At 48.5% G+C, this 14,903-nt stretch overlaps 2 protein-coding genes across 5 annotated transcripts in view; both read right to left on the bottom strand.

The window, feature by feature from the left end:
* The window catches only part of DNAJA3 (DnaJ heat shock protein family (Hsp40) member A3), a 31,047-nt gene extending 29,946 nt beyond the window's left edge, over positions 1-1,101 (bottom strand). For 2 of the 4 annotated variants that reach the window (XM_012441825.2, XM_012441826.2), the window contains exon 1: positions 877-1,101. In XM_012441825.2, the coding sequence (XP_012297248.1) occupies positions 877-1,087 (211 nt within the window). In that variant the 5' untranslated portion in view covers positions 1,088-1,101. Of the gene's footprint in view, positions 1-422; positions 539-876 lie in introns of those variants that run through there. The other 2 variants (XM_064362407.1, XM_012441827.3) reach the window with 2 other exon arrangements.
* A 12,495-nt stretch (positions 1,102-13,596) lies between these two features.
* LOC105709757 (peptidyl-prolyl cis-trans isomerase A-like) lies at positions 13,597-14,369 on the bottom strand. The gene has a single exon (XM_012441819.3). The coding sequence runs from the start codon at positions 14,154-14,156 to the stop codon at positions 13,665-13,667; it is 492 nt and encodes a 163-aa protein (XP_012297242.1). The 5' UTR covers positions 14,157-14,369; the 3' UTR covers positions 13,597-13,664.
* Positions 14,370-14,903: the final 534 nt, after the last annotated feature.

Genomic DNA, 14,903 nt, shown 5'->3' with positions numbered 1-14,903 from the left:
CCTGGATGACAGAACAATACTCCACCTCAAAAAAAAAAAAAAAAAAAAGAAAAAGAAAGGAAAACACCAATAAGCACTTCAAGGAATGTATAATTTGGTATCATGTCAGGCAAGGAAGGCAGCAAATTCCAAATGAAGGCTCCACTTCTTTGTGACATTTATAAGTAGTTTAACATTTAAGCCTCAGTATCTTTATCAAATGGAATAACAGTGCCTATCACGGAAATGTGATATAAGGGGAAAACCATGCCTGACCAACAGTAAGTGCTCAATAAATGTCTGTGTCATTATTACAATTACCAACTTAAGGACTTGTAAAAAATATTAACTGTGCCTTTCAATTGGCACCATGTGGTAGAAAGGGCGTAAGTTATGACACGGCAGCTCTGGGTTTGAGACAACTCCTAGTCTAACCTAATGACCTTGGGCTTGGGCTGGTCGATTCCTCTGGTGAATCCTCAGTTTCTCATTCTTTAAAATGGGGATGAAGACAGGCATCTTGCAGCGTTGTTGTAAGAAAGTTCCTAGTCCTTCCCGAATGGCAGTTACCTCTTGCCTTCCGCTACGGGCTAGAAGGTAGAGACATGGGAAAGGAAGAGCAGCGGCCTCCAGAAATGTTGACAGACAGGTGAAGGTTCACGGTCTACGGGGTGTTTCATCACTGCCGCCGTGGGCTCCACGCTTCTCTCCCTCCCTTGACGGCTGAGTAGCCTCTAGGGCCTCTCCGCCTCCTGCCTGCCTAACTCTCCGGCAATTCCGCATCCGGGTCAGAAGACACCCTCCACCCCGCTACCCCCGCAGAAGTAGTCGCAGCGAGGAGACTTACTCCTTTGTAGGCCCTGAAACCGCCACTCGGGCGCTGGAACCTGCCCTCACCTGTGAGGCTGACACCAGGTCTCAATGTCAGCAGCGCTCGGGGGCCACAAGCGATCAGGGTAGACGGGAAGGCGGGGATGCTCAGCTTGCGGCTCAGCGATGCCCCCATCACACCCTCCCTCGGCGGCCGGGCCCCTCTCCCTGCTGCAGCCGGCAGCCGGGGGGTCCCCACAGCCACCAGCAACCAGCGTGTGGCGCACCGCGCCGCCATCTTGGCCCAGGGACACTGCGCCTGCGCCGCCCGGCTCTAGGGGGCCTCGCGGGAACGGCGGGCGCGCGTAGAGGCGCTAGCGTTGCGCACGCGCAGACGCACATAATGCGTCTTCCGGGTAGCCATCGCCAAAACCGGGCTTCCTCTGAACAGTGTTGTTAGGTAGAATTGCCCTGCAGAACCTCGTTGTTTCGTGGTAGACGACCAATGAGTGCACGTTATCTGTGTAAGGACGTGGTTGAATGTAGCCGAACGTAATTGGTTCGAGGGTACCGGGGGGGCGGTGCGAGACTACAAGTCCCGGCATGCAACGCGGCGCTCCTTACCGGCGCTCTCAGTATGCAGTGTTTGGTTCCCTCCTGCTGACCCTGAGACTTACAGTGGATTGCGTGAGTTTTACTCCTGCTGTCTCCGCGCGCTTCTGGTAAATCTTCGCCGTCATCCCAGAAGCCCGGCCGCAGTCTCACTTTTTCTTACGCTGATTCCCCACCATCCTTCTCTAACAAGACTCAACTCTCTCCTTAAGCTTGTTAGTCTTCTCCAAACCTGCAGTGAACTTGGTGGTTCAGAATGAGAGCATTACTGCCGAAAAACTTAGTGAAACTTGTGAGCACCTAATGTGTGTCATGCATGTTCTAGAATATCCGGGATACAATGATGCATGATACACCATCTCTGCTCTGGAGGAGCAAACAATGACTCGAGAGAGGCTCCTTAGCAACTGACAATGTTAAATGGTATCCAAGAAAGCCATACAAGGCGAAGGTGTCATTCCATTTCTAAAACGGGAGAGAGGAAGTTTGGAATGTCAGGGCTTCTGAGAGGTAAGATTCAAGTTGGACTTTGACAAAAAGTGCGTCAGGTAGGAGTGGAGTATTCCGGGTAGCCAGAACTTCAGAAGCAAATGTCTAAGATATGAAAGTGTTTGCCTTCTTTGCTTAAGCCCTAAATATGAGATGAAGCTAGGAAGGGAGACCTGACCTGGTTAGTCTTGCAAAGAAGTTTCAGTTTTTTACACTGTCACCATCAGCACCACCTCAAACAATAGGAAGAGAACCTGAGGATTCTTAGTTGGGTTTAAAACAGTATGTACTCATCAGTCTTCACGCCCGCCCAAAGCCTGAGAATCAGTGCTACTTCCCCTTCCCCCTGCTCCCAGCGTTGTACACCAGATTTTTGTGTACGTGGATGTTAATTTGGGTAGATAACCATAGCTTTCACTAGTACGGGCATTGAGACTCAAACAAGACTAAAAACCACCACCAGTCCTTCGAATAACAGTGACCAAGCTATTGTAGATTATAAGTAATAATTGAAGAGAGTTTGGGCTACGGAATGGAGAGGACAGATGAACAAGGATGTTGGGAGGTGAGCAAAAGAGTTCCTTTAATACATTCAGCAAATACTTAAGTGACCAGCATAGTGATTAAAAATATGGGTTCTGTGGGCAGGCGCGGTGGCTTACACATGTAATTCTGGCATTTTGGGAGGTTGAGGCAGGCAGATCATCTGAGGTCAGGGGTTTGAGCGTAGCCTAGCCAACATGGTAAAATCCCGTTTCTACTAAAAATAAAAAAATTAGCCGGGCATCATGGTGGGCACCTATCATACCAGCTACTTGCGAGGCTGAAGGAGGAGAATCGCTTGGACCCTGGAGGCGGACGTTGCAGTGAGCCAAGATTGCACCACTGCACTCCACCCGGGAGACAGAGTAAGACTGCATCTCAAAAAAAAAAAAAAAAGAGTATGGATTCTGTGCTAGGCGTGGTGGCTCATGCCTGTAATCTCTGCACCTTGGGAGGCCAAAGCTGGAGGATCATTTGGGCCGAGGAGTTCAAGACCAGCCTTGGCAACATAGCAAGACCTCATCTCTACAAAAAAAAAAATTTTTTTTTTAACTTTTTTTTTTTTTTGAGACGGAGTTTCGCTCGTTACCCAGGCTGGAATGCAATGGCGCTATCTCGGCTCACCGCAACCTCCGCCTCCTGGGTTCAGGCAATTCTCCTGCCTCAGCCTCCTGAGTAGCTGGGATTACAGGCATGCACCACCGTGCCCAGCTAATTTTTTGTATTTTTAGTAGAGACGGGGTTTCACCATGTTGACCAGGATGGTCTCGATCTCTTGACCTCGTGATCCACCTGCCTCGGCGTCCCAAAGTGCTGGGATTACAGGCGTGAGCCACCGCGCCCGGCCCTAAAAAAAAAAAAAAATGTTTTTTAATTGGCCGGGCATGGTGGGGCGGTGGTCCCAGGTATTTGGGAGGCTGAGGTGGGATGATCACTTGAGTCCAGGAGTTTAAGGCTACAGTGAGCTATGATAGCATCACTGTATTCCAGCCTAAGCAACAGAGCAAGACACTTGTCTCAAAAAAAAAAAAGAGTATAGCTCTGAGTTGACTGCCTGGGATTCAGTCCCAGTTGTGCCACTTACCAGCTGTGTGTCCTTGGGCAACTTACTTCACCTCTCTGTTCCTTTATTTCCTTTTCTCTAGAATAGGGACATAGGCCAGGCATGGTGGCTGAAAACTGTAATCCTAGCACTTTGAGAGACTGAGGTGGGAGGATCGCTTGAGCCTGGGAGGTTGAGGCTGCAGTGGGCCATGATTATGCCACTGTACTTCAGCCTGGGTGACAAATGAAGACCATATCTCTAAATAAATAAATGAGGACTTAATAGTAATGATCTTGGCCAGGTGCAGTGGCTCAAGCCTGTAATCCCAGCACTTTGGGAGGCCAAGGCAGGCAGATTACCTGAGGTCAGGAGTTCACGACCAGCCTGACCAACATGATGAAACCCCGTCTCTACTAAAAAAGTACAAAAGTTAACCAGGCATGGTGGCAGGCGCCTATAGTCTCAGCTACTGGGGAGGCAGGAGAGTCGCTTGAACCTGACAGGCAGAGGTTGTAGTGAGCCGAGATCATGCTACTGCACTCCAGTCTGCACAACAGAGCAAGACTCTGTCTCAAAAAAAAAAAAAAAAGTAATGACCTCAAAGGGTCATCTGAGTGAGATAATCATGTAAAGGCTTCCTATAGTACTTGGTACGTAGCCAGTGCTCGATCTGTGTTAGCCCCAGGTGCCAGGCTATCTGCTAAGCACTGAGAATACCAAGAACTCACACACAGTTACTTGCTCACAGGGAGCCCAAAACAGGGGAAATGGGGGTTGGGGGAATGTTGCTGGTTGAGAACAACTTTCAAGAATAGAAGCTGAGAACAAGAGCTAAAGGACTTTCAAATACTACCTCAGGGCAAGTTAGGAACTAGAGGGGAGCTCAGTAATACGAAAACTGTCAGCGTTGTAACTTCCCCCCCTTTTTTTTTTGTATTTTCGTTTATCCCCCATCTATTTCCCATAGTAATGAACAGTAAAAATCCTCCACATTGAAAGAGTATGTGTGTTCTTGTTTTGAGGCATAGCAGGAAGGTTCATTGTTGAGGAACCAGCATTTCCTTCCTTCCTTCCTTCCTTCCTTCCTTCCTTCCTTCCTTCCTCCCTCCCTCCCTCCCTCCCTCCCTTCCTCCTTCCCTCCCTTCCTCCCTTCCTTCCGACAGAGTTCCACCCTTGCTGCCCAGGCTGGAGTGCAATGGCACTATCTTGGCTCACCACAACCTCTGCCTCCCAAGTTCAAGCAGTTCTGCCTCAGCTTCCCAAGTAGCTGGGATTACCGGCATGCACCTGTAAATTTAGCCACACCTGGCTAATTTTTGTGTTTTTAGTAGAGACGGTCTTGGTCAGACCGGTCTCAAAACTGGCCTCAGGTGATCCGCCTGCTTCGGCCTCCCAAAGTGCTGGGATTACAGGTGTGAGCCACTGCGCCCAGCCAGGAACCAGTATTTTTTATTAGGAAGCAGAGAACTCCTAAGGAGTGGAGTGGCTGATGGTAAATACCAAAAGAAAGGGCAAAGTCCTTGGGATTTGCCACACAGTAGAAAGAAAAACATGGGAAAGACTTCCTGCTGAGAGCAGCCGAGGCCTATGCCTGGTCTCTTTTCGGTGCTAGGCCTTATTAGAGAAGCAGGGAATGATACAATTAGTAAACATGGGTAAATTACTCAGTGGCAGAATCTTAACACTAGTGATCTTCCATGGTCTGTGGTTCCTGAATCACCCTGATTTGCTAGTTGGTAGAGAACAATGCATATACTGTTTACATTTTCTTTTTGAGACAGTATCTTGCTCTGTGGCCCAGGCTGGAGTGCAGTGGTGCTATCATAGCTCCCTGCACTCAGCCTCTGTTAGGTCCAGCCCTACAGGGTCCTGTGAGCCCCTCTTTGCTGGTGCGGAGACGAGAAACTGTAGAAATAAAAGACACAAGACACAGAGACAGAGAAAACAGAGTTTGGGCCCGGGGTCCGCTGCCAACCAAAGCGCGGCATCTGGCAGTGACCCCGAGTGCCTGGACGCTCTGACTTTTGTTGAGTACAAAGCTGGGGGCAGGGTAGGTAGTGCATGCTATTGGTGGTCGGTGATAGGGTCAAGTATATCACGTGTCATATAGTAGGGGCCCAAGGCTTTCTAGTAGCCAAGACGAGGTAAGAAGCATAATGCGGGCCAGGCGCGGTGGCTCACGCCTATAATCCCAGCACTTTAGGAGGCCGAGGCGGGTGGATCATGAGGTCAAGAGATCGAGACCATCCTGGTCAACAAGGTGAAACCCCTTCTCTACTAAAAATACAAAAATTAGCTGGGCATGGTGGCACGTTCCTGTACTCCCAGCTACTAGGGAGGCTGAGGCAGGAGAATTGCTTGAACCCAGGAGGCGGAGGTTGCAGTGAGCCGAGATCTCGCCATTGCACTCCAGTCTGGGTAACAACAGCAAAAACTCCGTCTCAAAAAAAAAAATAAAAAAAAGAAGCATAATGCTTCAGCACTTTTCCATACTTGTCAAGAAAGAACAAAGACATTAAGATTTATATTACTTTTACTGATTATCTCTTCTAAGAAAAAAGGAACCAGGTGCAGAAGCAGAACATGAGAGTGGACCTGGAACATGACCACTGAAGCACAGCACCAGATAGAGACTCTTAAGCCCCCAGATGTCTGTGGGCCTCCCTGACAGCTGTCAGGCCTGCTGCAAGAGGTTGGAGGAGCGGAGTTTTCTCCTAACTCCTCCGAGAAAGGAGACGTCTCTGATATCTCCTTCCCCAGCTTGCAAAACTGAGTCTTTCCCAGTGCTGGCACATAGCCAAGGCGCCCTCCAGCAGCCCTTACACTGGCATGAGAGAGAGCTTAAAGTGTCTTGCCTTGGGATCATTCCTTTCACAATGTCACCCCAGGTTCACACTTCTCAACCTGAGAGGCATTAGTAAAAGAACTAAGATCACCTAAGAATAACTACAATGTTATATCTCTAGTTATTTTCTTCTTCATTATTTATATGGGAATAGGCTGAGGCTTCTGACTCCTGCCCTGGCACTTATGGGGTCTCCCCTCCACAGGCCTCAGCCTCCCAAAGCACTGGGATTACAGGCACATGCCACTACACCTGAAACAGAGTCTCACTCTGTAGCCCAGGCTGGAGTGTAGTGGTGCAATCTCGGCTCACTGCAACTTCCACTTCTGGGTTCAAGCGATTCTCCTGCCTCAGCCTCCTAAGTAGCTAGGACTAGAGGCACACGCAACCACGCCTGGCTAATTTTTGTATTTTTAGTAGAGATGGGGTTTCACTGTGTTGGCCAGGCTGGTCTGAAACTCCTGACCTTGTGATCCGCCCGCCTCGGCCTTCCAAATGCTGGGATTACAGGTGTGAGCCACCGCATCCAGCCCATTTTCTTTCTTTCTTTTTCTTTTTTTTTTTTTTTGAGACAGGGTCTCCATCACCCAGGCCAGAGTGCAGTGGCACAGTCTCAGCTCACTAGACCAGCAGCCTTCATCTCCCAGGTTCAAGCGATTTCCTGTCTCAGCCTCCCAAGTAGCTGGGACTACAGGTGTGTGGCACCATGCCTGACTAATTTTTATATTTTTTGGTAAAGACAGGGTTTCACCATGTTGGCCAGGCTTGTCTCCAATTTCTTTCTTTTTTTTTTTTTTGAGACGGAGTTTCGCTCTTGTTACCCAGGCTGGAGTGCAATGGCGCGATCTCAGCTCACCGCAACCTCTGCCTCCCGGGTTCAGGCAATTCTCCTGCCTCAGCCTCCTGAGTAGCTGGGATTACAGGCACGCGCCACCATTCCCAGCTAATTTTTTGTAGTTTTAGTAGAGACGGGGTTTCACCATGTTGACCAGGATGGTCTCGATCTCTTGACCTCATGATCCATCCGCCTCGGCGTCCCAAAGTGCTGGGATTACAGGCGTAAGCCACCGCGCCCGGCCATGGTCTCCAATTTCTAACCTCAAGTGGTCTGCCCACCTCAACCTCCCAAAGTGCTGAGATTACAGGTGTAAGCCACTGTTCTCCGGCTTTGTTTTCGATTTTGATAAGAGCACAACCCTGTGAGGTAGGTAGGGGGAGGACTATTCCCATTTTCATAGATGGGTCCCCCCTACAAAGAAAAACCCAACAATAAAATAAGCTCTGAAAGATGAAAATATTTGTCCAAGGTTGCACAGCTAGTAAGTGAGTGAATCAAGACCCAAGCCCAAGTCTTCTAACAGTAAAAATGTGTTTTTCTTTCCTTTAAACCACATGCCTGTCACGTCATTGTGATCAGTAACTCCCAGGCATATGGCTTTTTTTTTTTTGAGACAGAGTCTTACTCTTGTTGCCCAGACTAGAGTGCAACAGCATGATCTCAGCTCACTGCAACCTCTGCCTCCTGGGTCCAAGCGATTCTCCTTCCTCAGCCTCCTGAGTAGCTGGGATTACAGGTGCCTGTCACTACACCTGGCTAATTTTTGTATTTTTAGTAGAGATGGGATTTAGCCACATTGGCCAGGATGATCCCGAACTGCTGACCTCGTGATCTGCCCGCCTCGGCCTCCCAGGGTGCTGGGATTACAGGCGTGAGCCACCACACCCGGCCCATGTGGCCCTTAAGAATTTGTGAAGTACTTTTTCATGCTTCTTTCCTTTTCCTTTTTTTTTTTTTTTGAGACAGAATCTTGCTCTGTCACCAAGCTGGAGTGCAGTGGTGCTATCTTAGCTTACTGCAACCTCTGCCATCTGGGTTTAAGCAATTCCCCTGCCTCAGCCTCCCAAGTAGCCTTGACTACAGGTGCATACCACCATGCCGGGTTAGTTTTTTGTATTTAGTAGAGACAGCGTTTTACCATCTTGGCCAGGATGATCTCGATCTCCTGACCTTGTGATCCACTCGCCTTAGACTCCCAAAGTGCTGGGATTACAGGCGTGAGCTACCCACACCCAGCCTTGCAGGCTTATTTTTATTTGCTTTTCACAACAAAAGAGAGGCAGGACAAGTATTTATAACCATGGGTACAAACTGCCGCCCTGCCTTCCAAGGACTTCAGCTGCGGCCGGATGCAAATGGATCCATCCCAGGTTTGTTGCCAAACACTGCAGAAGCCACACCTGTCCACAGTGCCAGTCAGAATATGCCCCGGTGTTCTCCAGGCAGAAGCCCAAAAACGTGAACTTTAAGGAGAAACAGGCCAGGAATGGTAGCTCGCACCTATAATCCTAGCACTTTAAGAGGCCGAGATGGGCCTGAGCTCAGAAGTTTGAGACCAGCCTTGGCAACATGGTGAAACCCCATCTCTACTAAAAATACAAAAATTGGCCAGGCGTGGTGGGTCATACCTGTAATCCCAGCACTTTGGGAGGCCAAGGCGGGTGGATCACGAGGTCAAGAGATCAAGACCATCCTGACCAACATGGTGAAACCCGTCTCTACTACAAATGTGAAAATTAGCTGGGTGTGGTGGCACGTGCCTGTAGTCCCAGCCACTCGGGAGGCTGAAGCAGGGGAATGGCCTGAACCCAGGAGGTGGAGGTTACAGTGAGCTGAGGTGACACCACTGCACTCCAGCCTGGTGACAGAATGAGACTCTACCTCAAAAAAAAAAAAAAAAAAATTAGCTGGGCATGGTGGTATGTGCCAGTAATCCCAGCTACTTGGGAGGCTGAGGCAGGAGAATATTGTGAACCCAGGAGGCAGAGGCCAAGATTGCACCATTGCACTCCAGCCTGGGCAACAAAAGCGAAACTCTGTCTCAAAAAAAAAAAAAAAAAAAACAGGAAGGAAGGAGAAACAGATGTTACTTGCAAAGGGCATCCAAGGTCATAAGCGTTTCCCCTCCATACTTTTCATTTCACTAGACCAGCATTTCTACTGAGCCCTTTCCTCATCTCCTGAGCTTCGGATATCTGAGACCTGGCAAGGAGTTTAACGATGCACCACCAAGCACTGGGCTAAAGGCAACGGGTGGCAGGAGGGTCTCCGTGACTTCTTGCTGAAACCACTGATCATTTGAAGTGTGATGGGACTGGCCAAGTTCATGGCTGCCAGTGGCTGCAACTCTCCCATGTGAGCTCAGAGCTCTTCTAGGGAGGGCAGAAGGGTTTGAGCCAGGCTCTTCAGGGGCATGATTTCTCTAAGTGTAGCATTTTCTTTACAGAGAATATAGGACAATTACAAGTGAGTGAAGAATGTGTGTTCCAGATGTTCTGGTCTCTGATGTCTGTAGCAGATACAGTTCCCTGTGAAAGGGGATGATCTATGTCTTGGTTGCCTGGGATCTAGTGGGACCACTGTCCTGATGATTTTCTAAAAACCTTTTTGGGCCAGATGCAGTAGCTTATGCCTGTAATCCTAGCACTTTGGGAGGCTCAGGCAGGCAGATCACCTGTGGTCAGGAGTTTGAGACCAGCCTGGCCAACATGGTGAAACCCCATCTCTACTAAAAATAGAAAAATTAGCTAGGAATGGTGGCGCATGCCTATAATCCCAGCTACTTGGGAGGCTTAGGCAGGATAATCACCTGAACTCAGGAAGTGGAGGCTACAGTGAGCCAAGATCATACCACTGCACTCCAGCCTGGGCAACAGAGTGAGACTCTGTCTCAAAACAAACAGACAAAAAACCTTTTCAATAAACCACAAGTGGCTTTGGCTCACAGCAAATATACTTCTGCCCAAACTAAGATAAAATATAAGCATTGCTTTTCAAATCTTAGAAATGCAAGAATCAGCCGAGTGCGTTGGTTCATACCTGTAATCCCCACACTTTTTTTTTTTTTTTTTGAGACAGAGTTTCGCTCTTGTTACCCAGGCTGGAGTGCAATGGCGTGATCTTGGCTCACCGCAACCTCCGCCTCCTGGGTGCAGGCAGTTCTCTTGCCTCAGCCTCCTGAGTAGCTGGGATTACAGGCGCACGCCACCATGCCCAGCTAATTTTTTTTTGCATTTTTAGTAGAGACGGGGTTTCACCTTGTTGACCAGGATGGTCTCTATCTCTTGACCTCGTGATCCACCCGCCTCGGCCTCCCAAAGTGCTGGGATTACAGGCGTGAGCCACCGCGCCCGGCCTAATCCCCACACTTTTGCAGGCCAAGGTGGGAGGATTGCTTGAGTCTCATTTGAGACCAGCCGGGGCAATAGAATTAGACTTCATCTCAACAAAAAAGTTTTAAAAATTAAAAAATAAAAAATTAGCTGGGCGTGTTGGCTCACACCTGTAGTTCCAGGAGGCTGAGGTGGGAAGTTTGATCACCTGAGCCCAGGAGACAGAGGTTGCAGTAAGTCAAGATTGCAGCACTGCAGTACAATCAGGGCGATGGAGCGGGACCTTGTCTCAAAAAAAAAAGAAAAGAAATGCAAGAAACTCTTTTTTTTTTTTTTTTCTGAGACAGAGTCTCGCTCCATCACCAGGCGCCAGGCTGGAGTGCAGTGGCGCGATGTCGACTCACTGCAACCTCCGCCTCCCGGGTTCAAGCAATTCTCCTGCCTCAGCCTCCCAAGTAGCTGGGACTACAGGTGCATGCCACCACGCCCAGCTAAGTTTTGTATTTTTAGTAGAGATTGGGTTTCACCAAGTTGGCCAGGATGGTCTTGATCTCTTGACCTCGTGGTCCGCCTGCCTCAGCCTCCCAAAGTGCTGGGATTACAGGCATGAGCCACCACGCCTGGCCAAAAACTCTTTTAAAGACAAAATGGCTGGGCATGGTGGCTCACACCTGCAATCCTAGTGCTTTGGGAGGCCAAGGCAGGAGGACTGTTTGAGCCCAAGAGTTCAAGATCAGTCTGGGCAACATACTGAGACAGCATCTCTACAAAAAAAAAAAAAAAAACACTGGGCCCAGTGCAGTGGCTCACACCTGTAATCCCAGCACTTTGGAAGGCCTAGGCGCACAGATCACTTTGGGAGTTCAAGACCAGTTTGGCCAACATGGTGAAACACCGTTTCTATTAAAAATACATAAATTAGGGGCTAGGCGTGGTGGCTCACGCCTGTAATCCCAGCACTTTGGGAGGCCGAGGCGGGTGGATCACGAGGTCAAGAGATCGAGACCATACCGGTCAACATGGTGAAACCCTGTCTCTACTAAAAATACAAAAAAAATTACCTGGGCACGGTGGTGCCTGCCTGTAATCCCAGTTATTCAGGAGGCTGAGGCAGGAGAATTGCCTGAACCCAGGAGGCGGAGGTTGCGGTGAGCCGAGATCACGCCATTGCACTCCAGCCTGGGTAACAAGAGAGAAACTCCGTCTCAAAAAAAAAAAAATACATAAATTAGCCAGGCAAGGTGGCTCACACTTGTAATCCCAGCACTTTGGCAGGCTGAGGCAGGTGGATCACCAGAGGTCAGGAGTTCAAGACCATGCAGCCTGATCAACGTGGTGAAACCCCGTCTCTACTAAAATACTAAAATTAGCCAGGCTTGGTGGCACATGTCTGTAATCCTAGCTACTTGGGAGACTGAGGCAGGATAATCGCTTGAACCCAGGAGGCAGAGGTTGTAGTGAGATGAGATGGTGCCATTGCACTCCAGCCTGGGCAAGAATGAAACTCAGTCTTAAAAAAACAGACAGGCTGGGTTTAGTGGCTCACACCTGTAATCCCAGCACTTTGGGAGGCCGAGGCGGGTGGATCACAAGGTTAGGCGTTTGAGACCAGCCTGACCAATATGGTCAAACTCCGTCTCTACTAAAAATACAAAAAATTAGCTGGGCATAGTGGCGCATGCCTGTAATTCCAGCTACTTGGAAGGCTGAGGCAGAAAAATCGCTTGAACCCAGGACGCGGAGGTTACAGTGAGCTGAGATCACACCACTGCACTCCGCCTAGACTCAGAACATGACTCCATCTCAAAAAACAAACAAACAAAAACAGGACCCTGAGCGTTGGCTCACGCCTATAATCCCAGTACTTTGGGAGGCTGAGGCAGGCGAATCACAAGGTCAGGAGATCAAGACCATCCTAGTCAACATGGTCAAACCCCATCTCTACTAAAAATATAAAAATTAGCTGTGTGTGGGGGCACACACCTGTCCCAACTACTTGGGTGGCTGAGGCAGGAGAATCACTTCAACCCAGGAGGTACAGGTTGCAGGGAGCCAAGATCGCACCACTGCACTCCAACCTGGTGACAGAGTGAGACTTCGTCTCAAAAAAAGAAAAAAATTAACCAGGCATGGTGGCCTGTGGCTGTAATCCCAGATACTCGGGGCTGAGGCAGAAGAATCACTTGAATCCGGAAGGTAGAGGTTGCAGTGAGCCAAGATTGTACCACTGCACTCCAGCTTGGGCGACAGAGCAAGACTCCATCTCAAAAATAAATAAGTAAAAAATAATAAAAAATAATCACCAGAGTCCTGCCTGGGCCACAGAGTGAGACTCCATCTCAAAAATAAATAAATAATAATAAATAATTGCCAGAGTCCGGAGAGTGACCATTCGTCTCATGTGTTCTTAAATCCTTTCTGGCTGAAGAGAGTGATTCCTTTCCTTTTTTTTTTTCTTTTTTTTCAGCAATATGTTTCTCCATGAAGGCCTAGAGAGTGATTCCTTGAGAGTTCAGAGTAAGCCGGTTGCCACAAACTTAAGCAGAATACATTATTTGGTGAATTGCAAAGTTGAACTGGAGGTCCTCCGAGATTAATCCCAGTCCCACGAACCTGTGAAAACCAGTTTTGTGTCTTTTTCTTTTTTTGAAAATTGTTATTTAGTCTTTATTTCATAGTCATAAACTTAACTCTGCAATCCAGCTAGGCATGGAAGGGAACAAGGACAGCATGGAACCCAAGGGAACTGCAGCAAGAGCACAGATTTTAGGATACTGCGAGCAAATGGGGTGGTGGGGTGCCCTCCTAAGCTACAGAAGGAATGGTCTGGTGGTTAAGATAAGACACAAGTCAAACATTATTATTATTATTTTTTGAGACAGAGTTTCGCTCTTGTTACCCAGGCTGGAGTGCAATGGCACGATCGCAGCTCACCGCAACCTCCGCCTCCTGGGTTCAAGCAATTCTCCTGCCTCAGCCTCCTGAGTAGCTGGGACTACAGGTGTGCACCACCATGCCCAGCTAATTTTTGTATTTTTAGTAGAGACGGGGTTTCACCATGTTGACCAGGATGGTCTCGATCTCTTGACCTTGTGATCCACCCACCTCGGCCTCCCAAAGTACTGGGATTATAGGCGTGAGCCACCGCACCCAGCCCACAAGTCAAACTTATTAAAGTTGTCCACAGTCGGCAATGGTAATCTTCTTGCTGGTCTTGCCATTCCTGGACCCAAAGCACTCCATGGCCTCCACAATATTCATGCTTTCTTTCACCTTGCCAAATACCACATGCTTGCCATCCAACCAATCAGTCTTGACGGTGCAGATGAAAAACTGGGAACCGTTTGTGTTGGGTCCAGCATTTGCCATGGACAAGATTCCGGGACCTGTATGCTTTAGGATGAAGTTCTTATCATCAGACTTCTCCCCGTAGATGGACTTGCCACCAGTGCCATTATGGTGTGTGAAGTCACCACCCTGACACATAAACCCTGGAATAATTCTGTGAAAGCAGGAACCCTTATAACCAAATCCTTTCTCTCCAGTGCTAAGAGCACGAAAGTTTTCTGCTGTATTTGGATCCTTGTCTGCAAACAGCTCGAAGCAGACGCGGCTCAAAGGCTCGCAGTAAACGGCAATGTCGAACACAGTGGGGTTGACCATGGCTGATGCTACAAGGCTCCAGGCGTCGTCGTCTGCAAAGCTGGTTTCTTTATACTCTTAGTAATGCTGACAACTCCATCGTTTGTCTTAAGGGTACTGGAAGACAGCTGTCTAACCTGAATGGCTGTCCTTCAAATGGCAGGTCAAATTCCAGCAAAACAATGTCTGGTTAGCCTGCTGCATGGCATAGTGATTTTGATTTCACAAGTCCTGTTTTCAAGAATAATTAATAACAAACAAGAATTTGGGAGTTCATTGTAATGAGGCCCTTATTCTGGAAAACTCAAAAACAGTTCATGCAACTGAAAGAAATAGCAGAAGGAAAAAGGGCCTAGCGAGGAAAAAGGGCAAAAAAACTGCAGAAAAGCCTGGAAAAGTCTCATGATGCGTCCCAATTTTTCACTGTGATACCAAGGAAAGAAGTTTCCAACCTGCTGTCACTTAATCTGCTGGGAAATCAGTGATTTCCACAAATCAATTTCTGGAAGAGAGAGATGAATGAGGCCGGCTTCAATGCCAACAAGCTTCTTAGATCTTGTTATCTGCCCCTGAAGTGACTATTGGTTAAAATGCCCATTGAAAACTTTTTTTTTTTTTTTTTGGCACTTTGGGAGGCTGGTCAGGAGTTTGAGAGCAGCCTGGCCAACATGGCGAAATCCCGTCTCTACTAAAAATACAAAAAAAATCCGCCTGGTGTGGTGGCACGCACATGTAATCCCAGCTACTCAGGAGGCTGAGGCAGGAGAA

Source organism: Aotus nancymaae, unplaced genomic scaffold (genome assembly GCF_030222135.1).
Source record: "Aotus nancymaae isolate 86718 unplaced genomic scaffold, 86718_ANA_hifiasm-v0.15.2.pri h1tg000049l, whole genome shotgun sequence".
Taxonomy (NCBI): Eukaryota; Metazoa; Chordata; class Mammalia; order Primates; family Aotidae; genus Aotus; species Aotus nancymaae.
This window is presented reverse-complemented; position numbering and strand designations above follow the sequence as displayed.